Source organism: Centroberyx affinis, unplaced genomic scaffold (assembly GCF_046629955.1).
Source record: "Centroberyx affinis isolate AG114_WGS23_722 - 3 ecotype Tasmania unplaced genomic scaffold, CSIRO-AGI_Caff_v1 ptg004116l_1, whole genome shotgun sequence".
NCBI classification, from domain to species: Eukaryota; Metazoa; Chordata; class Actinopteri; order Beryciformes; family Berycidae; genus Centroberyx; species Centroberyx affinis.
Genome location: NW_027281891.1, coordinates 32,399 through 55,419, shown reverse-complemented (window position 1 = coordinate 55,419; position 23,021 = coordinate 32,399). Strand labels below are relative to the sequence as shown.

Sequence of the window (23,021 nt, the reverse complement as noted above, 5' to 3'; positions counted from 1 at the left end):
GTGTTAGCTTTTAGCTGTTTCTCCACTATAATGCTGTCAGCTGCACATCATGGAGAACAATGGTAATAAACCTATGACACCGATTCAAATGAAGTAAACTCTACTACATTCAACTGAATTTCAACTGAACTTCAACTGGAATTCAACTGAAATTCAAATAAACTATGTGTATCTTTTATAAACATCAATATATCACTGTCAAATGAATAGTGCTACCTTGGTATAATTATAGTAAACAAATGAGACCATGGTGGAGATGACTGGTAGCGTCTATCTCATGCCAGTACTAGTTAGTGCTAGTGTTTCTTCAAATCAAGACTACATTTCCCATAAACCCTGTCTCCCCTCCACCTCTCTGAAAAGGATCAACAGTCTTCTCAGCGATGGTCTTGTTTGTTTACCGTATTCCCTCTAATATTGGCCCGGGCCTTTATTTACCGTAACTGCAGAGGGTACCAGGCCTTTATTGGAAGCAGGTTTATATTAGAGACAGGCCTTTATTTCTAATTCCCTCTGTTTGATAAGTATATTTGCTCATATTTTAGTACGAAGCCTCCTTGTTTTCTGGTCTGCTTCTGTTGGGGTTTGTTAGGTAGCCGTTTTTTTTGTTACTGCAATGCATTACTGATAATTACGGTAATCGACAACGGCACACTCCAGAGACTTCCGCTGGCCGAGCCATCTTGTGGCATACTGCCATCTTGTGGCACTTGTACGTTACTACAAACTACAGTTACATTATACAACAGGCACCAGGAGTTTACCGGTATCCACCGTTGATTTTTCCTTTGTTTTTTCCCCGGCCTGTATTTGGGGCCGGCCTTTATTTGTTTGTGTCGACCACGGCCCCGGACATTATCGGAGACCCGGCTTTTAATTGACTATCGGCCACTAGTAGAGGAAATACAGTATGTTAATTATACTAATGTCTAAAAATGAATGTGGTAATGATGTATTGATGGTACACTGAAATTCAACCCCTTTATTTGTGGAATTCAATCAGGGGAAATAATATATCATTACCTGTCTAGTTCGTTCACAAAATAGCTCTTCACTTGGATAAGGAAGTTCATTAAACCCATCACTCATAACTTACCATCAAACCCTTTTCTTTGGGCTTTCATCTAATCCTGTGCTACATAACTGACAAATGAACAAAAACCAAGAAAATAAACCATAAGAGGAACATAAACAATGAATAAATCGTCAATTTAAACCTGCTTACCTCAAAGCGTTATGCTGTGCGGGGGCCTCGTAAACAGCTTAAAAAACTACCGAACATGAATAAATAAAACGACAGAGATCTCATGTTTAATTAAAGACCAATAGCAGTGTAAAACTTCTCTTGCCTGTGTTTCGGGTATGATGGGACCATCCTCAGGTGAACTTCTGTAGCATGTGGACAGAGGAGAAGCGACGATGACGGGACTGGGTCTGATGAAGCCGCTCAGGTCGCAGCTGGGAATGTCATTCTCCTCCTGAAACATCAGCACACACGGCCGTTCGGTCGATTCGTTAAGCGGGTCATCGATCGATCAGTTTATTAGTCTCTTAATCAGTCAGCCGGTCAGTCCGCCAGGTATATAGATAGATGGCACGGCTAAGAATGACATTCGGCTCCATGTGGTCAGTGAATTAACCGGTTCATTAGTTGCTTGATCAGTCAGTCAGTCAGTCAGTCAGTCAGTCAATCAGTCAGTCAGTCAGTCAGTCAGTCAGCCAGTCAGCCAGTCAATCAGTCAGTCAGTCAGTCAGTCAGTCAGTCAATCAGTCAGTCAGTCAGTCAGTCAGTCAGTCAGCCAGTCAGTCAGTCAGTCAATCAGTCAGTCAATCAGTCAGTCAGTCAGTCAGTCAGTCAATCATTCAGTCAGTCAGTCAGTCAGTCAGTCAGTCAGTCAGTCAGTCAGTCAGCCAGCCAGTCAATCAGTCAATCAGTCAGTCAGTCAATCAGTCAGTCAGTCAGTCAGTCAGTCAGTCAGTCAGTCAGTCAATCAGTCAATCAGTCAGTCAGTCAGTCAGTCAGTCAATCAGTCAGTCAGTCAGTCAGTCAGTCAGTCAGTCAGTCAGTCAATCCGACAGATATCTAGACAGACAACAGTCAGTTGTCATGTCATACAGAATCTAAAAATTTTAAGTTTTGATAATTATTAAATTTGCTAATATAAAACTTATTCATAAATGTATTCATAATCAGGCTCCTCATGTTCTCTGGCACAACCACTAGGGGTGCTGCTGTGCCTTATTGCAAAACCTCCCTTGGACAAACAGCTTTCTCTGTACAGGGGGTTAAAATATGGAATTCATTACCCACACATCTCAAACACGATCATAATTGGGATCATTTTAAATACAGACTAAAACAGTTTCTGAAGAGCAACCAGTCATGTAGTCATGAGTGACTTTGTCTCTCTCTTTCTTTCTTTATATCCTTGTTTGTCCTTTCTTGTACAAGGCTATGTTCTTTCTTTTTTTTCCTGTCTGTTTTTTTCTATCTGTCTCATGTTGACAATGTTCTTTTGTGTGTGTGTATTCTGTCTCTGTTGTATTGTATATCTGTTTTTAACTGTTTTTACAAAAGCCCATCTAGGGACAAAACATTGCAAATTAGCTTAGGCTATAAATGTTATGTGACATCAGACTATTTTCGTTTAAATGTTCTATGTCTATGCATCTGTCCCTATTCAAATAAACATTGAAATGAAAAAAATACCACTGACTGGTTTTACCTTCTTCATGACCAGGGTGTCCATGACGTAGAAGACGTTCCAGGGCACCCAGACGGTGCGGTACTGGGTGAGGAACGGAGCGCGCTCGAAACTCAACGTCAGGGACGCTCCGCCATTGGCCAGCAGGTCAAACCTACAGCCAATCAGCAAACAGAAACACTGCTGTCAGCGGACAACTGAACACTCATCTTTTTAGGCTTGCTTTTACTTAGATATTGGCTATTCTTTTATGTTTTTTTTTTTTATTATTATTTTTACTGTATTCTAACTTTAGGCTTTGCTTTTACTTGAAAAGTGGTGTTTGAAGTCTTATGTTTCATTGTCTCGCTCCAGGTTTACTTTTCATGTGGAATTTCTAATTTAACTTCCAAGCTATATTTTCTAGTTATTCTTATTATTCTTTCTATTTTCACAATGTTCATTATGTATATCATTAAACGAAACAGGCAAATTGCCACTGTCACAGAAAGAAAACTCCCTGTAATTGTGATGTTTTGGTATTTTTGTTCAGTGAATATAAAGTTTACAGGGTGTGTTAATGTGTTGATTGAGTTTCATTATGCTAAAGCTCTTGAAGCATGTTAAGGGGGATTTGCCCTCAAGAGCTCTCCTCTGCTGTAAAGTGGGCCGGGCCTGAAAATCAACTGAACTGAAAATATTCTAATTGGCTTATCTAAATTCTAGTAGTGTGTGTGTGTGTGTGTGAGTCTGTGAATGTACATGCATTCTCCAGAGAGTGTGTATGTGTGCATATCGGTATACATCCATGGGTTGTTGTGTGTGTGAGAATGTGTTTTATGTATACCTGTGCAAGTGCCTGTCTCTTGGAATGTAAATGCATGCTTTCCTGTGTGTGTGTGTGTGTGTGTGTGTGTGTGTGTGTGTGTGTGGGTGTGTGTGCACATGAACACATCTGTAGTGCCTGCAAGGATTTTCTGCTATGTGTGCATTTGTGTCTACATGCATGCTTAGTTATGTGTATATGTTGTTGCGTGTGTCTGTATTTGTGAGCGGGAGTGTGTGTTTTGCAGTGATTGTAAGTGTGTGTGTGTGTGTGTGTGTGTGTGTGTGTACACTGGAGTGCGTGTGCTTTGCAGTGATTGATTGCATCCTTGTGAATCCAATGCATTTTAAAAAAGCTGTGCAGTATTTTAGCGGCGCTCCAATCTTACAGGTTCACTCCTACACATTCACACCTCTACAGCTGATGTACTTGAGATTGGAGAGGAGGAGGGGGATGGAGAAATGAGGGGAGAGGATATAGACATTATTTAACTGATCTCTCTCTCTCTCTCTCTCTCTCTCGCTCCCTCTCTCTCGCTGTGGCTGGCTCTACGTCCGACGGTTTTCATGTAATTTATGAAGTATTGAATTAGAAAAGATGGATGGAGATGGCAAAATGTGATACAGTTCCCTCAGTATCGCAAAAAAAATGTTTGCAATGCTTGCTTGAGGAGGGAAAGATTTTGTCGTTTAAGAAATGATATGATAAATTGCAACGGAAACACAGTTGGGGAATACATAATGATGTAGCAGCGTTTGCGGCCAAAGGCATTCTGAAAAATACCTGTCCGCCATGACCTCATACGTGTTGTTTCTAACATGTATAGGTCTCCATCATGGTTGTATGACTATTAGTTGGTACATTAGAATATCATACATGTTGTTTCTAACATGTATAAGTCTCCATCATGGTTGTATGACTATTAGTTGGTACATTACGATATCAAATGTATTGTTTCATATTTGTTGCTATGCATTGTATATGTATTTAACTATATATTTGTATAATATGTATACATTTCATATATTTCATATGTGTTATGTGTAGATGAGTGCGTGTGTTTTAGGCTCTCTTTTAATCTTGTGTTGTTACTTGTGTTTTTTCTCTTTATTTTATGTATTTTGACTTATTTTCTTGTGAATGTGTTTCTTATTTTTAACTCCTTCACTATTCTTGTTTTGTTTTGCTTTCCTGTAAAGTACTTTTAGATAAGTGCTATGTAAATAAAGTTACTACTAATGATAATAACAATAATAATAACAAATCACTACTATAATTATCTAAATAATTTCTTTGTGTGTTACAGTATATCTACGTGGTGGACAATGAAAAAATTAAACGTGTGTGTGTGTGTGTGTGTGTGTGTGTGTGTGTGTGTACGTACATGCCATCCTTGCGTGTTACAGTGTATCCGTGTTCGGGATAGTGGACGAACGTCACGTTGACCCCAATCAGCGGCGTCCCGTCTGCTGTCAAGACCTGACCCCGAATTATTGACACCAAGCTAGAGAGAGGGGGAGAGAGAGAGAGAGAGAGAGAGAGAGAGAGAGAGAGAGAGAGAGAGAGAGAGAGAGAGAGGGAGAAGTGGTTACTTTTATTTAAAGCTATCCTATGTAACAATTACTTTAAAAAATATTGCCTTATTTTCAATCTTATATTTTCAAGCAGTGTGACACTTAACAGCCTATTGCAACTAGCAACTTAAATTCCATAATCGCCATTTTAGCCAAATTACCATGACATACAGTGGAAGGACTGTTCTATCCATTCAAGTTGTGTGGACTTTTCAATAAGTGCAACAGCAGAGTAAGTCAACATCCCTGTCAGAAGCAGCGCAACATGATTACAGCATCAGCATAAGTAGCCAAGCAATACACACAAACACAGACACAAAGACAAATACACACACACACGCACAGGTCTATCACTATTCATGAGTGGCTCCCTCGTTAAAAAACCCATAACTCATATGCATACACACAGGCAGATACTCTCTCACACACACACACACACACACACACGCACTCAGTGGTTACACAGAGCAGCACCCTTTCTCATCATCAGCATCGTTCACTCTCCCCTTGAACAAACATCCCATAATTCACCGCAGCAACGGTCGTCATGGCTAATGCACCTGTAATTTACACCGTGGAGCGGAGGGGTGGGGTGGGGTGGGATGGGGTGAAACGACGGTCGTCGTGGTAACGGATGAGCTGTGCGAGCGCTGCGAACGGGACGTCGGCGTCATTACAGTGTTAAGAACATGACCGGGCAGCAAATCCTCAGCTCTGTCTCTCTTTCTGTCGCTTTTCTTGTCTCGTTTTCTATCATGTCCCGAGAACTCACGGTTGGTTGAACAAATCAACTGGTCTTTATTCAGCAGTATATAATTAGAGTCACATGACTTGGACCGGAGTCAGACTTAAGTCACAATTTTACCTGCTTGAGACTTGACTTGACTTGGGTTCTGGTGACTTGAGACTTGACTTGGGTTCTGGTGATTTGAGACTTGACTTGGGTTCTGGTGACTTGAGACTTGACTTGATGCATTAAGAGAAGACTTGAGACTTGACTTGGGTTCTAGTGACTTGAGACTTGACTTGATGCATGAAGACAAGACTTGAAACTTGTCTTGACTTGGGTTCTGGTGACTTGAGACTTGACTTGATGCATGAAGACAAGACTTGAAACTTGTCTTGACTTGGGTTCTGGTGACTTGGGACTTGACTTTGACTGTACTTTGATGACTTGAAAAGGTTTCTAAAGTCTTGACTTGAGATATTGTATTTGTGTAAATGACTTAGATTGAAAGTGATGAGATTTGTTCCAGCAGACGACTGAATTTAAATTCTGTTTTCTGAATTTGTATGGAATGATTGAATTTATTGAAGTTGAAACTGATTATAGAAATCAAACTCATGATGCTCTTAGCAAGTTTTTATCCTATTAAAACCATATTGCATTGAAAAGTCCTAGATATTTAGTTTCCTTTAAGATATTAAATTGATACTGGACTCTTGATTTGTTCTGACTTGCTGTTCTACATTTAGACTTGAGACTTGACATTAATGACATGGATGTGACTTGGACTTGACTTGGTAATCTACATTTTTACTTGGGACTTGACTTGAGACTTTGGACTCGAATAAACTTGACAGTAAAAAAAATCACACTGTATCAGCAGTACTCCTGTGTATGTATGTGATATGCTATAAGCCAGTGATTCTCAACCTTTTTCATATCAAGGACCCCTGATTTAGTCCACATCAGAGCCATGGACCCCAATTTGATGAGATTTCGTCTCTTGGAACCAAATCTGAAAATATTTTTATTGTTAGATATGATTTTGTCCAGAATTCCATGACTACCTGTATTGTAGGTAGAGAGATAACAGAGAAACTATGATCAAAACAGTCATTCTTCTACATTCTCTAATTGTGTTAACTTCTTGTAAATGAAATAATGCTGAAGTTTAACAATTCATGAATTTGCTGTGGACCCCCTGGAACCCCCTCAAAGACCCCTGGTGGTCCCCGGACCCCACGTTGAGAACCACTGCTATAAGCTATGTTTGCTAACGTTACTGAATTCTCCAGCTGATCAACTAGAGATCATATTCCAATAAACTTATGGTTAATTATGTCTCTATAGCGCGCCATGGGACTCATGGCCCATTTTTTCCCCCTCCCTCCTCTCAGTTTCTCACTATTTCTCCTTCCCTCTTCTTCCTCCTACTCTGCAGTCCTTTCCATGCGTCTCCCCACCACTTATCCAGCTCTCCAAATAGGCACACACACACACACACACACACGCCACAAACTAATTAACGTTTTTTGCTCTGCAGGTGGAAGGTGTGTCTGTGTATCTTTGACAACTGCGACCTCAAAATCTGCACGGCGAATGTGGCGTACTGAGCATCGCTATGTGGTTCTGAGGTTTGGACTGCAAATGGCTCTGGAGGCCAGTCCGCATCCGGTTGTTTCCAGGCCGTTCTCCATGTCATCCCTCATGTCACCACCCTCCAACCCCATGAGCATGGAGCCAACCACGACCGAACGACCAGGCTTTCACTGATGTGGGCTTTCCAAGAGGCTGACATTTTTGGAATTAAGCTATTTTGCCGATTTCATACCCCGAGAAATAGATGATAAAAACCCAGAACTCAACTAAGTTAAAGGAATAGTTCACCCAAAAATGAAAATAAGATTTGCACTAAATGATGGTGTAAAGATACTGTAGGTCTTTTTGGAACTCTGAAGAACTGGTCCCCACTGACTTCAGTTGTTTTGGAGAAGGCTGCTATGGAGTTGTGCTGGCAACCTCCCTGTGTTATATGGACAAACTTCACCTGTGTTTCAACTGGCATGAGGGTGAGGAGATGATGACAGAAATTTCATTTTTGGGGTGAACTATTCCTTTAAAAGAAAAGAAAAGGACCACTCTGAATAAATGGAAGACCAGTCTGGGGTCGCTGAACTACCTGACCCTTCTCAGTTATCAATATCAATATCTACTGTTGTGTAGAAAATGTTTGATGGGTTAGGACCACACCAGTGCATTGATAAACATATTGGAGATTCATAAAAATACATGGGATGTCTTCAATTTCAATTACATATGTGAAATCTGAGAAATCCCTGTGCGGGAAACTGAGAGCCAATGGAGATCCCATCCAGCTCTATCTTCTGTGTGTGTGTGTGTGTGTGTGTGTGTGTGTGCGGGGTGTGTAGTTCTACAGTAGATCTCTTCTCTGTGAATGTGTATGTGTGCGCATGTGTGTGTGAGAGAGTGTGTCTCTGTAGTTGTGTACTCCTTGTAAGTTTGTGTGTGCATGTTTGTGAGTGTGCATGTATGTATGTCTCCCTCTGCGAGTGTGTGTGTGTGTGTGTGTGTGTCACTGTTAACATAAGGGGAAATTAAAACATCATGTCTTTGTCTTTTAAACTCTAAGACCACCTTTTTTAACACCCTTCACCCATCCACGCCCGCCTACACACGCACGCACACACACACACACACCATACTGTTTTGAGGTCTAATAAAACATTTTTTTATTACAAGGTTGCGGCCCCGTTCCATTATGGAAATACAGGACATTTTTATTACAGGGTTGCGGCCCTGTGCTCTTATGAAACATTCAGGCTGGCATAAAAAATGTGACAAAAGCAGGAAAAATGGCTGAATAGAATTGCCGTCATGTTTCTTCCCTCCGTCAGTAGCTCTGCCTTTCACTCTCTATATTTTAGAGTCTGCCACTCTCCCTTTCTCTCTTATCATATTTAATGAATGTTATGTGTGAGGCGGCGGTAGGCAGAAATGGCTTTTGGCCAGGGAAAATAGCGAATGAAAGTGCTTGCTTTTTGTTCTCCAGCTCCCTCCTCCTCTTTCGGACAAATTCATACAGATAGCGTGACCTGCAACCAGTAATGTAGTAGTAAATAAAGTGGGGGGAGCTATGACCTGTAGCTGGAGATCATTATAAGGCAAATAAACCCCAAAAATTGTTAACACTTTACATTAAGTATTCATTAAGTAATGTTAACTAATGCATTTACTAACATGAATTAAGCATGAATAACAACATTAACAGATATTAGTTCATGTTAAATGCACATGAAAAACTGCATTCAGTAATGTTATTATACATGTTTTTTAATAATGTTAACTAATGTGTTTACTAACATGAATTAAGCATGAATAACAACATTAACAGAGGTTAGTTCATGTTAAATGCACATGAACAACTGCATTCAGTGATGTTGTTATACATTTTTTTTAATAATGTTAACTAATGTGTTTACTAACATGAATTAAACATGAACAGTGACATTAACAATGACGAGTTCATATTAAATGCACAATAATGAACTACATTAAGTAATGTTGTGATACATGTTTGTTAATAATGTTAACTAATGTGTTTAGTAACATGAATTAAGCATGAACAGTGACATTAACAAATTCCGAGTTCATATTATATGCACGATAAAGAACAACATTAAGTAATGTTGTGATACCGTTTGTTAATGCCAGTGTTTCACCAAAACTCTAGCGCCAAGACAGAAGAACACACACACACACACACACACACACACACACTTGCACTTACCTCCTATTGAATGGGTTGTCTGCAGTGATGACGTGGGTGGACTCGGGACCGACCAGGAAGTGGATGCGCTGGTAGAAAGACCTGGCAGCCTGAGGGAGGCAGACAGGTAGATGAATAGATAGATCAGTGGATATATGGACCGATAAATAGAATTAGAACTGATAGACCTAGAACTGATCAACAGCCTGAAAAGTCTTTCCCTGAAAGCACTTCATAAACTTAAAACGTCAAAGAAGCCAAATATACTGATTTATATTACTGGATATAGTATCAAAATAGTTTTTGTGATGGGGAAACTGTGGAGCTACACACAAATGCTTTCTATTTCATACTATATCATATTATGAAGGGATTTCTTTTCAACAGAAATAACAGTAGAACATACAGTACGTATTAAGGTGAGCTATTAGAATGGAAAGTATGCAATTTGGCATGTGTGCAGGGTCTGCATATATCTATATATCTATATATATATATATATATATATATATATATATATATAGATAGATATACAGTACTGTGCAAAAGTCTTAGGCACCCTAGATTTGTTATATAAATTTGATGTTTATGTATTTGTTTTCTGCATTAGTGTGTCAGTAGACTGCTCTTTATAGTATTTTTTTTTAATATATTTAGAAACTTTTCATTTCATTATTTTTGAAAGCATCTTCGCTTTATTTATTTTTTTACTTTTGCACAGTACTGTATATAAATAAGTACTGGTATGTCCTACTTAGTTACTACAATAAAATCCTGACTTTACTTCCTGGTTGCTCCTTACCTGCTGAGGAGCCAATGAGGATGGAGACTGGCTAATCACCTCCCCCGGATCAGGTGACCCTCTGCAATATGATTGGCTCTGACAGGAGGGCTGCAGACAGCAGTCTGGGTCCATACAATCAGCCAGGCCATCTGAAAAAAACACACACACATACAGACACAGACACACACACACACACACACACACATACAGACACAGACACACACACACACAGATGTAAGTTATTAGCTGGAGAAACCTGAGTGGGGGGAGAATTGGAACCTGGGATGGAGGGATGAAAAAGGGATAGCGGGGTGGAGGATGGAGGTGATAGAGGGATGAAAGAGGGATAGAAGGATGAAGGAGAGATGGAGGAGGGACAGAGGAATGAATGGATAGATGAAGAAGGGATAATGATGGAGAGACAGAAGCAGAAGATAAAGGATTGGTGTTTGGTCACAGTGAGCTGGGTCATACACCTTCTGGAATGGTGGGATGAAGGAGGGATGAAGGAGGGAGAAGAAGACAGAGAGGGAGGGAGGAGTGCAGAAACGAATGCAACGATAGGGAGGATGGAAAGAAGAGGGAAGAAAACGCAGGGGTGAAAGAATGAAGGAATAAAGAGAGACGAGAGGGAAAGGGAAGATAGACTGATGTGGAACGATATGAAGAAGGAGAGAAGAAGAAGACAGCTTGCTTATCTTCGAGTCGTGTTGGGATTTGATTTCCTGCCGCTCCGCAGGGAAGAGAGGAAGGATGGCGGGATGAGGGAGGGATGAGGGAAGGGAGGTGTGGGTTATGAAGCGCTGCCGAGAAGAACGAAGGAAGGAGGGAGAGGGAGGAAGAGGGACGGAGGGCAGCAATAAAAGATGATGAGGAATTAGGGAGGGAAGGGAGGGAAGGAAATATGGGGGGGGAAAAAAAGGGGGGAGAAGGAGGGATAGAAAGGAGGAGAAGGGAGGGGGAGAGGAGGAGAGACGGACAGAGAGAGAGAGAGAGAGAGAGGGAGTGGAGAGACAGATGGAGGGATGGAGGGATGGAGGGAGGTATATAAGCTAATAAAATCTGTGCTGCCATTTGTCTCTGTTAGTTTATAAAAGCCAGTTGTACATCTGGTGAACAGGCACCAGGGACTGCTATTAAACACACACACACACACACACACACACACACACACACACACACTGACATAGTAACCCCCTCTCCTGCCAGCCTCTTCTCTTTCCACGTTTTATTTTCTTCTTCTTTCCCTTTTAAAGACTGCGCTAAGACATATCTCTTTCTGACAGATATGGGTTTTTGATGATACCAATACCGATAATGTTGCATTGAAGCTGCTTATAGATGATATTTTTATTATCTTTTTTAAAGTAATAATCCACAACTTTTCCCGAATGCCCTGCCCCATCCTGATTGGTTAACTCCGCCCCCCCACCCCCCCCTATCCTCTTATCACTAGACCGTCCCGCCTCCTCCTTGCCTTCTTAAAAAACCTTACCGTCCCATTCCTCAATCCATTAAATACACCTGTCTGTCTATTTTACACACACACACACACCTCCTTCGTTGTCCTTGCTGTCGGTGCAGAGCGTTTCCATGGCGACGTGACACCCGGCCCCCCTCCATCCCGATTGGCAGACGCAGTGCCAGCCGCTGGCCTCCAGGGTGCAGCGTCCGTTGTTGTTGCAGAGACCGGGGCAGCCCTCTGGGCACAGGGGAGGAAAACAAAAAGAGTTAGAGGAGTTAGACCCGCTGTGATTGGACGGGACGGGGGGGACGGGGGGGGGTCGCTGTGAAACAGGGGTTCGACCGATATGGGCTTTTAAAGGCCGATGCTGATATTTTTGGATTGAAGCTGATATATTTGTGCCGATAAATTTGACAGTTTCTCTGTATTTCCAGTTTTATTCATGGTTAAGGGGCGGGAAAAGCCTCTGAAATAGGATTTAGACACTAAAACTCTCCATTGAAAGACTGAGGAAATAGCAGCTCCTTAAAGGAATAGTTCACCCAAAAATGAAAATTCTGTCATCATCTCCTCCCCCTCATGCCAGTTGAAACACAGGTGAAGTTTGTCCATATAACACACAGGGAGGCTGCAGCACAACTCCATAGCAGCCTTCTCCAAAACAACTGAAGTCAGTGGGGACCAGTTCTTCAGAGTTCCAAAAAGACCTACAGTATATTTACACCATCATTTAGTGCAAATCTTAACTACAGCTGATTGATTTACAACAAATAATGGTGTATAGGTCTTTCTATTCACAGTGTGATTGTTTGGCTGTTTTTGTTTTGGAACTCTAAAGAACAGGTCCCCATTGACTTCAGTTGTTTTGGAGAAGGCTGCTACCAAGTTGTGCTGGCAGCCTCCCTGTGTGTTATATGGACTAACAAATTTCACCTGTGTTTCATTTGGCATGAGAGGGAGTAGATGATGACAGAATTTTCATTTTTGGGTGAACTGTTCCTTTAAGGCAGAGTGAGGCAGGTTTCACTGCAGGTTTTTCACACTGTTGAGTAAAATCCTGGAATGGAAAGCCATGGAATTTTTTGCAAAGCCATGGAATTTTTTGCAAAGCCATGGAATTTTTGCAAAGCCATGGAATTTTTCATGTGCATGTGTGTGTGTGTGTGCCAGCTTAACATTAGCTGATGGCAGCATGCCTGCCGCCGATAAATGCAATAACCAAAATATGTTTTGTCAGTAGTGTGTGTGTGTGTGTGTGTGTTAAGGTTAGACTGCTATATTGGTTTGACCATATATGTGGTTCATATCGAGCTTTAATAAAAAATCAGCTTTTAATCTGCTTTTTTCCCCCCTAAAATTACATTTTGATGGGTTTCTAGACAAGAATGCATGTTTTTGTCACTATTATCATCCGGGGGGTTTCAGTGGAGAGTTTTAGTGTCCCATGATGGTCTGAATGCTGTTTCAGAGGTTTTTCCACCCTGACAGGAACGAAATTCTGAAATTCTTTCAGCATGAAAATTGTCATATTTAATATCGGCACAGAATGAAGGCTATTGTCAGCCTCAATTAAAAAATACAGGCCTTTTAAAATCCATATCAGTGTGTGTGTGTGTGTGTATAAGGCCTGTGTGATGGTACCCCCCCCCCCTCCCCCGGCCCCCCCACTGCACCTCTCTCCGACAAATGGATAAACAGACTGATAGACAGATAAGACAAATAAGACAGTTAGATCAATACATTAACCCACATGTGAGAGACAGACTGACAGACAGACAGTCAGGCCGTTTGGTGAAATGCATTGACGTTGTAGTTTCACATGAACCCGCCAAAACTTGCTTACAACCAAGATGGCTGCCGCGTGCCGCGCGGCTTCAATTGGAAAATGAATGGAGAAAAAAACAAAAAACAAAAAAAGAATAGAAATCGTTTTTTTTTTTTGTCGGTCTGTAAACAAAAGGAAGAGGATGTTATTACGGCATAATATGTGTTGAATGTGGAAAAAAAAAGAAACAACAGCAACGAAAGAAGGTCAAAAGTTGAAAGCAAAAGCAAAAGTGTCGTTCATTTGGAGGAATTTATAAAAAAATTTAAAAAAAAATACGTCCCAGTTTGTCCGGTCAGGTCGACCCGAATCAGAGAGAAAAGAAACACCCAGACACTGCAGCTTGTTTTTTGTTCTTTTTTGGAAATATGGATTCCTTTGGCTTTTTTCTTTTTTTTTTTTTCTCTTCTTGTCCGGTTATACAAAAACATGTTCAAATCCATGTGAAAACACAACAGGTAGACAGATAAGACAGCGCACAAAGTATAGGGAGGCCGGGTTTTGTTTTGCGCCTCCGAAGGCTATACTTTATGCCTCTGTTCCAACATTCCTTATTCACACAGTAGACATTGAGAGAGACGAGAAGAAGGGAGACTAAGAAAAAAAGTGAATATCAGAACCAAGCAAAGCCCAGCTGGAGAGACAGAGAGAGAGAGAGACGCGGGGGGAAAGATGGAGGGAGGAAGACAAAGGGATATAGAGAGGGAGAGAGTGTGGAAACAGTCTTGATAGATAGATACATAGATACATACATACATAGATAGGTAGATACATAGATAGATAGATGAAGAAAGACAGAGGCACAGCAGCTGGCTAAACTAACACATACATACATATCAGGCTTCCGGATGCAAGACGATACAGGACTCACACACTGTGCGTGTGTGTGTGTGTGTGAGTGTGTGCTTGTGTGCACCTTCGTTTGTGTGTGTGAATGTGAGTGTGTGTGTGTGTGTGACAGTATCAGAGACAGGGACAATAATGATGTAACCAGGATACAAATTAATAAAAAAAAAAGAAAGAAAGAAATTGGGAGCACAATAATAAAACAAAAATAAAGAAAAAACATTGAGACTGGTACATAAAAATACGCTGATACACCGTGCTTCAAGACAGAAAGAAAGGAAGGAAGGAGAGAAAGAAGGAAGAAAGATAGAAAAAAGAAAGAAAGAAAAATATAAGAATGATAAGGAAAAGAGAGGTAGCCAGGAGAATAACAGAGGAAGAGGGAGAGCAAAACAGGATCAAAAACCAGGAAGAAAATGATCGATAGAGGTGAACAAAGAGGAGGAGTGCGGAGTGGTTTGTATTTTGGGACAAAAAGGCCTTTAAGTCTTTGGCATGAATTACCTTTATATCCTGAGAATGGGAGAGGGCACGAGGGAGAGAGGGAGGAAGATTAGGGAAAAAAACGTAAATCGAACAAAAGCAACACTGCCAGATATACTCTCTGTGATGGACAGATAGATGGAAACAGGGCAACGGAAAGAGGAGGGGAAGAAGGGGAGAGAGTGGGGAATCACTGGAACACAATAACAGAGAAACAGAAATAAAGAGACAGGAGTAGACAAATAAATAGATCAAAAAGCTAGAGGAAGAGAGACAGAGTATCAGTAGAACCTCTATAGAGTTAAAAAAAAAAAAAAAGTTAATTTAAATCAGTGTCTTCATTTACATTTAAACCACAGAGACAACAAGGAGTGAAACAAAAAGGAAGCATCAAAAATTGTTTGGGATTTCCAGATTTTTGAAGAATAGCCAAAGAGAGTTTCCAATGAAACACTCTGACCCACCATGTGTTCAGTAAACAGAAGAGTTAGAATTTGAATAGAAAATGATACAGTTGCAGTCAAATAGAGATTTTAGACTTGTTTCTGCACTGTTTCTACTGTGGTACGGATCATGGTGCAGAACTGGTTAGACTGTTTCTATTGTGGTACGGATCATGTTGCAGAACTAGTTAGACTGGTTTCTATTGTGGTACGGATCATGGTGCAGAACTGGTTAGACTGTTTCTATTGTGGTACGGATCATGGTGCAGAACTGGTTAGACTGTTTCTACTGTGGTACGGATCATGGTGCAGAACTGGTTAGACTGTTTCTATTGTGGTACGGATCATGGTGCAGAACTGGTTAGACTGTTTCTATTGTGGTACGGATCATGGTGCAGAACTGGTTAGACTGTTTCTATTGTGGTACGGATCATGGTGCAGAACTGGTTAGACTGGTTTCTATTGTGGTACAGATCATGGTGCAGAACTGGTTAGACTGTTTCTACTGTGGTACGGATCAGCATGTTGCAGAACTGGTTAGACTGGTTTATATTGTGGTATGGATCATGGTGCAGAACTGGTTAGACTGTTTCTATAGTGTTTCTATTGTGGTACAGATCAGCATGTTGCAGAACTGGTTAGACTGGTTTATATTGTGGTACGGATCATGGTGCAGAACTGGTTAGACTGTTTCTATAGTGTTTCTATTGTGGTACAGTTCAGCATGTTGTAGAACTGGTTAGACTGTTTCTATTGTGGTACGGATCATGGTGCTGAACTGGTTAGACTGTTTCTATTGTGGTACAGATCAGCATGTTGTAGAACTGGTTAGACTGTTTCTATACTGTTTCTATTGTGGTACAGATCAGCATGTTGTAGAACTGGTTAGACTGTTTCTATACTGTTTCTATTGTGGTACAGATCAGCATGTTGTAGAACTGGTTAGACTGTTTCTATACTGTTTCTATTGTGGTACAGATCAGCATGTTGTAAACCTGGTTAGACTGGATTCTGTGGCTGTTTCTGTTGCAGCATGTTGCAGAAACAATTAACCTACTGGCCACTGCTTGAGGACGGATCAGGCAGGATGCAATGCACTTTTATTTAACCTTTTATTTAACCAGGCGAGTCAATAAAGACCAAATTCTGATTTATAATGGCAAACTGCTAATACCTTCAGCAATTGAAATGACTGCAACTGTATTTTGTGTATCCCTACTTTCACAAAGAGTGAAGTATCTAGGTTGGCAGGTTGGTTAGGAAGGCCACCTTATCATCCAAAGTTTACTGGTGTGTTATCAGGTACCGACAGTAGCTGACACTGCAGAAATGCCTCTGAGGCCCATGTATATGAACACATGCTCCAAGGAGGGGGGATTGAAGGGATTGAAAACAAGCTAAAATGATCTACATACTGTGTCAATGCAGTGGACATTTGCTTGTAATTAAATCAATACTTGCAATTACACCAGTTTCTAATACGAATGACGTCTTGACCACAACAGCCGACTGCGTGAGTCAGATTCTGGTGGGTTAAACCATACATTCACCCACACATGGGCGTAGGAAGACATACCAGGGGCAGGGCAGGGGAGGAAAATCAAGCCTAAAACAGATTTCAGGATTCACTGGTGTACTCTAGAAACACTGCGTCTGGTATTTTTTCGTGTTCGATCTGGTATTGAGTATTGACCTTGTCTCCCTCATGTAGGAAATATGTCTTAAGTATCAGAAACCACTGAGAATGTCAAATGTTTAGATGTCCAAAATACATGGGAGTCAATGTCGTTTTTTGTTTTTCAGTAAAAGAGCACAGTAGCAAATTCTGCTTTACGCTTCATTTTCCCTTTAAAGGCCCACAACAGTTCCTTTTCCCTGTTGTTTTTAGGGTTATAGTGGAAACAAGTCAAGCTGCGGGTCCCTGCCCTGCTTATAGATTTTGAATAGGGTGACAGTAGCGACTGGAGAGGGGACCTTAGGATAAAAGCACACCAGTGTCAAACCAATTCACACTGGAAGGGTGAAAAAGCAGAAATGTGGGGACTCCAATTTTGCGAACTCCAATTTTGGGGACTCCGATTTTGAGAACTCCAATTTTGGGAACTCCAATTTTGACATTATCCTCAAGGCCTTCAACCGTGGATTAGTTAAGAAGTACAGATGTCTTCAATTCTTTTGGACAGGGGTTTTCCCAGAAATTCACAGAGGCTCAGGTATAGCGAAAGCCGCTAACAGGGTGGGATTTGAGCTGGGAGAGGGAGGACACAGCATCCGCAAAACAAATACGAGGCTGTTTCTGAGGAACTGATGCAAGGGAGGCGTACTGGAAACACATTCAAAATCATTCAGAAGCCAACTGTAAAGTCAAAAATACGAAATATTTGCCCAACAAACTGGGTTTCAATTTTTAACTTCAGGTGGTCGGGGGAAATAGCATTCAGGTGGGCCACCTAATGGGCAAAGGAAAACTCTGTTATTAGCAAAAATAAACGACAAAAAAAAGCTGTCTTTAGCCTTTTGGCTCAGGACATAAATGATTAAAATTATGAAATGACCTAAGCAACAGTAACAGTACATGTTACAGGAGCTGGTAAAAAAAAATGGTAAAATGAGAGAGCGAATGAGAGGGAAAAAAGAAAGGGAATAGAAAAAGAACAAGAACAAAAACAAAAGAAAAACACCATTAGCCAGTCACTGAAGCAACCGCAGCTCTGTGGTACATGATGGGGGGGAAAAAAGCAAAGGATGAAAGGAGCGAGAGAAAAAGCAAAGGATGAGGAGAAGGAAGGGAAAAGTAGTACAGTACCTTTTACTCTAATATCCGGGTTGTGAGCTTTAGAGAGAAAGAGAAAGAAAGGAAGAGGGAAAGAACGAAAGAAAGAAAGTGAAAATTGGACACACAGAGCAAGAGGAAGAGAGCGAGAGAGAGAGAGAGAGAGAGAGGATTCATACACTCATCATCATCGGTATCGCTTACGGTCTGATTTGGAGAAGCCTGATTAAACCGTTTTCAATCTGGAATTAATTATATCGCACGCGTAGATAGCGAGGTCACAATTCCCCGCCAACGCTTTCAGATGTAAATGTGAGGAACGGAGGGGAAGAAGAGAAGAAAAGAGGAGGCCTGTTTGAATTCTCTCCATCCATACGATTCATCCAAACAAACACGCTGTTTGTTGGCTAAGCACTCTAAATGCATTCCTCTTCATCTCGCTGTTGTTATGCTCCCGGCATCCGTCTCTGTGTGTGTGTGTGTGTGTGTGTGTGTGTGTGTGTGTGTGTAAGTGACAATAACTGAAACCAATTTGCAGCTCTTCCCCAGCGATAGTGTGGCTGTCTACCTGTCTGGTGAGCTGAAAGCCACCAGGGCGGCTTTCCTGGTGATCCGGTTCACTATTAACAATCACAGCACAACAGGATGTGGTTTCTCACTTCTATCTGGGTATCTACTTGTACAGTAGATAGGTACTTGTACTTTACTTGAGTATTACCATTTGATGCTACTTTATACTTCTACTCCACTACATTTCAGAGGGAAATATTATACTTTTTACTCCGCTACCTTTATTTGATAACTTAAGTTACTAGTTACTTTGCAGATTCAGATTATTAATACAAAATATAATCAACTAATAAATTGTGATGTATTATTATAGATTACTGTAAGCTACCCAGCAGTATATAAAGTAGTGGAAATCAGCCCCACCTTTTCCAGCTGCAACATTAAAGTGATGCTTACACATTAATGCATCAATAATTATAATTCAATAATATAATATATACTGTATTATTCTGAAATGGGCCATTCTGCATAATGGGTACTTTTACTTTTGTTGCTTTAAGTACATTTTGATGCTAATACTTTTGTACTTTTACTTAAGTAACATTTTGAATGCAGGACTTTTACTTTTTTATACTGTGGTATTTCTACTTTTACTTAAGTAAAAGATCTGAGTACTTCTTCCACCACTGAATATATGTATAAGTATATATTTTTGCATGTTGAACACTGGACTAATGAATTGAGATTATCTTGCTCATCAGATTTTGCGTGAATCTGAAGGAAAACGTTCATGGTGTGAAAACTAGCGTTGGCTTTTCACTGCTGGATAATATGTTAAATCCAACCTTACATGCAACTTTGTTATGAATAGCATGAATTGGATTATGTGACAATCGCATGAATTGGACACATTTTCTTTTGTTCACGTGAAAAGACTAGCTAATGGTTATGGTAAAATAACTTTGGTTTAGGTGAGGCAACTAAAACAACTTGTTTAAAGTTAGGCAACTAAAACAATTTGGTTAAGATTCGGGTGAGGTTTTGGTCATGGTTAAAAAAGTTGAGTTTAAAGGAATATTCCACTTAGTTTTAACATGGGGGTTTGTAGTGGTTGTAGTGTTTAAATGAGGCCACGAAAATAGCCTGGAAACTATTAATTCTTAAAAATTAAGAAATACAATTAAGTTAATCCAATGTTTTATAGGGTTAGGTTTTTTTTTTTTTGCGTAATGTGTGTGTGTGTCGTCAACTCACCAATATTGCAGTGCTCTCCGGTCCAGCCCTGGTCACACTCACACTTCCCTTCCTTACACACTCCGTTCTTGGTGCACAGCGGGTGGCAGGCCTTCTGGTCGCACACGCCCCCCGTCCAGCCCTCCTCGCAGCGACACACCCCGCCGTAACACACGCCGTGGCTGCCGCAGTCCACCGCACACACCTCTGTGGGACGAGGAGAGGCAGGGGGGACGGAGAGAAAATGGAAAGATGAATACATGTGGGAAGTGGTTATTAGTATTTAGAAAACATAAAACAACTGACATGACGTTAAAAAAATAGAGAGAAAAGGAAGGTGATAGAAGGCAGACCTGAGTCGCTCACACACACACACACACACACACATTATCTGATCTGCACTCACTGTTTTTTGAAAGATTTGTGGAATAGCATTATTATTATAGATAATGATTATTATGTACTATTGTATAGAACATGTTTTCACACCAAAAAAACAATAGTTATTATAGATAATGATTATTATGTACTATTGTATAGAACATGTTTTCACACCAAAAAAACAATTGTTATTATAGATAATGATTATTATGTACTATCGTATAGAACATGTTTTTAATCAAAATTATCAATAGTTATTAAAGATAATTATGATTATGTAGCCTACTATTGTATAGTCCAACCAAATACCCATCTCATTGTGGTCTGAATGTATTAACTGTTTGTTTGTTGTGTGGCAATATTGTTTCTGATAAACAGTCATGACGATAAAGTCACTGAATAGAATTGAATTGATAATTTTTTTTTTTTTTTTTTCGAAACCGTTCATGCAACATTCATGGCATTATAGCATATTAAATTCCCTCCTAAAACATAATGACTTGGCCAAGCCACTCAATGAAAAATGAATGAAAAATCAATTAAGAGCAGAACCATTCCCGCAAGTCTATCCCTGATTCACCTCTATCTGCGTATGTGTGTGTGTGTGTGTGTGTGTGAGTGTGTGTGTGTGTGAAGGTGTCCTCACTGAACTATTTGACTGTATGTGTATTAGTATGATAGTGTGTAATAGGGGAAGATAGAAAAAGAAGGATAAAGAGACTGAGAGTGTGTAGGTGTGTTTGTGTCTGTGTGTGTGTGTTAGTGTTGTAGTCGAGACCACCTAAACCGAGACCGAGTCAAGACCAAGACCAGAGCGTATCAAGTCCGAGTCAAGACCAAGACTTTGAGGGGCCGAGACCGAGTCAAGACCAAGACCGAAGGGGGGCGAGACCGAGTCAAGACCAAGACCGAAGGGGGGCAAGACCGAGACCAGACCAATGCGAGTCCATTTTCAAGACCATGTAATCAGAGTGATGGCTCAACATTTACACCATTTCTCTGCTAAAATTCAAAAAGAAAGAAAGCATTATTTAGGAATTTAAGTAAAATACAAATGGATGTACAGTATGTACTCGGTGACAGAAGGCAATCCTTTGAAACATTGCAATTCGATTTCACTGACCTTTGGAAAGGCTCAAGACAGTGGGCAGAATGAAACAGAAGTGTTAAAACACCCTGAGCACAGAGCTTCACTAAAACATTCAAAATTATTATCAGGTTATAGCTGACCCGTGCTTTTATGTCACAATGTATAATTATTTTGATTCCTGAAATGAGAAGAAACATAAACTTACTGTCATGTATAGGCTACAAATAGTTTTTATGTTATAGTGTTTTGACTTTGACCAATGTGACAACTTGCCCCGCTCTCCCCTACTCAATCTGCCAGAGCCCCGCTGTGCAGACGAAAGTGAAACTTAAAATTCCACAATTTACTCGCCTGTGTTAGTAACGGTATAAACAGTAACCTGATAACACGTCTTCTGCTGCACTAACACGTCTTCTACTGCAGACTTTAACAGTAACGTTATTACCTTGTGGAATTTAAGCCTAACATTAGTGAAATTATAATTTAACCGATATCTGTGTCGCAATGCTTTAATGCACCGCGTTGAATTGAACGCGCCATGCGCCTGTATAGAATCGGTGCTTGTTCTTAGAACTGTTTTGTAAAACTCTCTGTGATTTCTGTAGGCAAACTGTATTATTCTCATTCTCTCCTCTTCAGCCACACATGGTGCTCTCTCCTCCTGTATCCTGCGTTCTCTTTCTTGGTGCAGCTCAGAGGGGGGTGAGGCAGCGTTTAATGGTTAATAAACTTTCAAACTTAAAATAAGCCAAGTTATCGGTTGCAGTTTGAAGGGGAAAGTTTTATATCCAATCACAGTAAAAAATAAATAATCAGACAATGCACCGGCAGGTAACGATGTTACTGCACTTGTGGTCTCGACTGGTCTTGAAATAAAATTCCGAGTCCTCTTTGTCCGAGACCGAGTCAAGACCGAGTAAAAATGCAGTCGAGTCCGAGACGAGACCGAGACCATCACAATGTGGTCTTAAGACCGGTCTCGAGACCAAGACCGATCTCGAGTACTACAACACTAGTGTGTGTGTGTGTTTTAATAAACTCCATAACCTCTCAGAACTTCTGTGTGTGTGTGTGTGTGTGTCTGTATGGGTGTGTGTGTGGTCTTTGATATACCTGCCCAGCCTGGCAAATATCAGCCAACACCTACTAGTGCGTGCGCACACACACACACACACACACACACACACACAGAAGTGGTGAGAGGTTATGGAGTTGGTTAAGACACACACACACACACACACACACACACATTTTCTTTATTCAGACTGCAGGGTTCGTGTGTTGTTTGGTGTGTGTGTGTGTATGTGAGAAATAAAGAGAGAGAGAGAGGGAGACATTAGATGTTGCACTTGCTAAGCTGTGTATATAAGGGCATAAACTGCCTCAAGGTGTGTGTGTGTGTGTGTGTGTGTGTGTGTGTGTGTGTGAATGTGTGTTTTTGACAGATCCTGACAAAGGTCAAGAACGAGACTGAACAAAAGGTGCGTGTATGTGCATGTATTTGTGTCTGTGTGTGTGTGTGTGTGTGTGTGTGTGTGTGTGTGTGTGTGTGTGTGTGTGTGTGTGTGTGTGTGTGTGTGACAAAGAGAG

The 23,021-nt window shown here is 40.7% G+C and overlaps 1 protein-coding gene across 1 annotated transcript in view; it reads right to left on the bottom strand.

Moving 5' to 3' along the window:
- Positions 1-23,021, bottom strand: part of LOC139663776 (teneurin-3-like) — a gene marked incomplete at its 3' end in the record, with an annotated part of 80,419 nt that overhangs the window by 33,525 nt on the left and 23,873 nt on the right. The window contains exons 8-15 of the mRNA XM_071542517.1: positions 19,982-20,167; positions 18,251-18,277; positions 11,938-12,084; positions 10,401-10,531; positions 9,620-9,708; positions 4,895-5,014; positions 2,727-2,859; positions 1,350-1,478 (exon numbers count right to left, since the gene is read on the bottom strand). Coding sequence (XP_071398618.1) covers positions 1,350-1,478; positions 2,727-2,859; positions 4,895-5,014; positions 9,620-9,708; positions 10,401-10,531; positions 11,938-12,084; positions 18,251-18,277; positions 19,982-20,167 — 962 coding nt within the window. The remainder of the gene's footprint in view (positions 1-1,349; positions 1,479-2,726; positions 2,860-4,894; positions 5,015-9,619; positions 9,709-10,400; positions 10,532-11,937; positions 12,085-18,250; positions 18,278-19,981; positions 20,168-23,021) is intronic.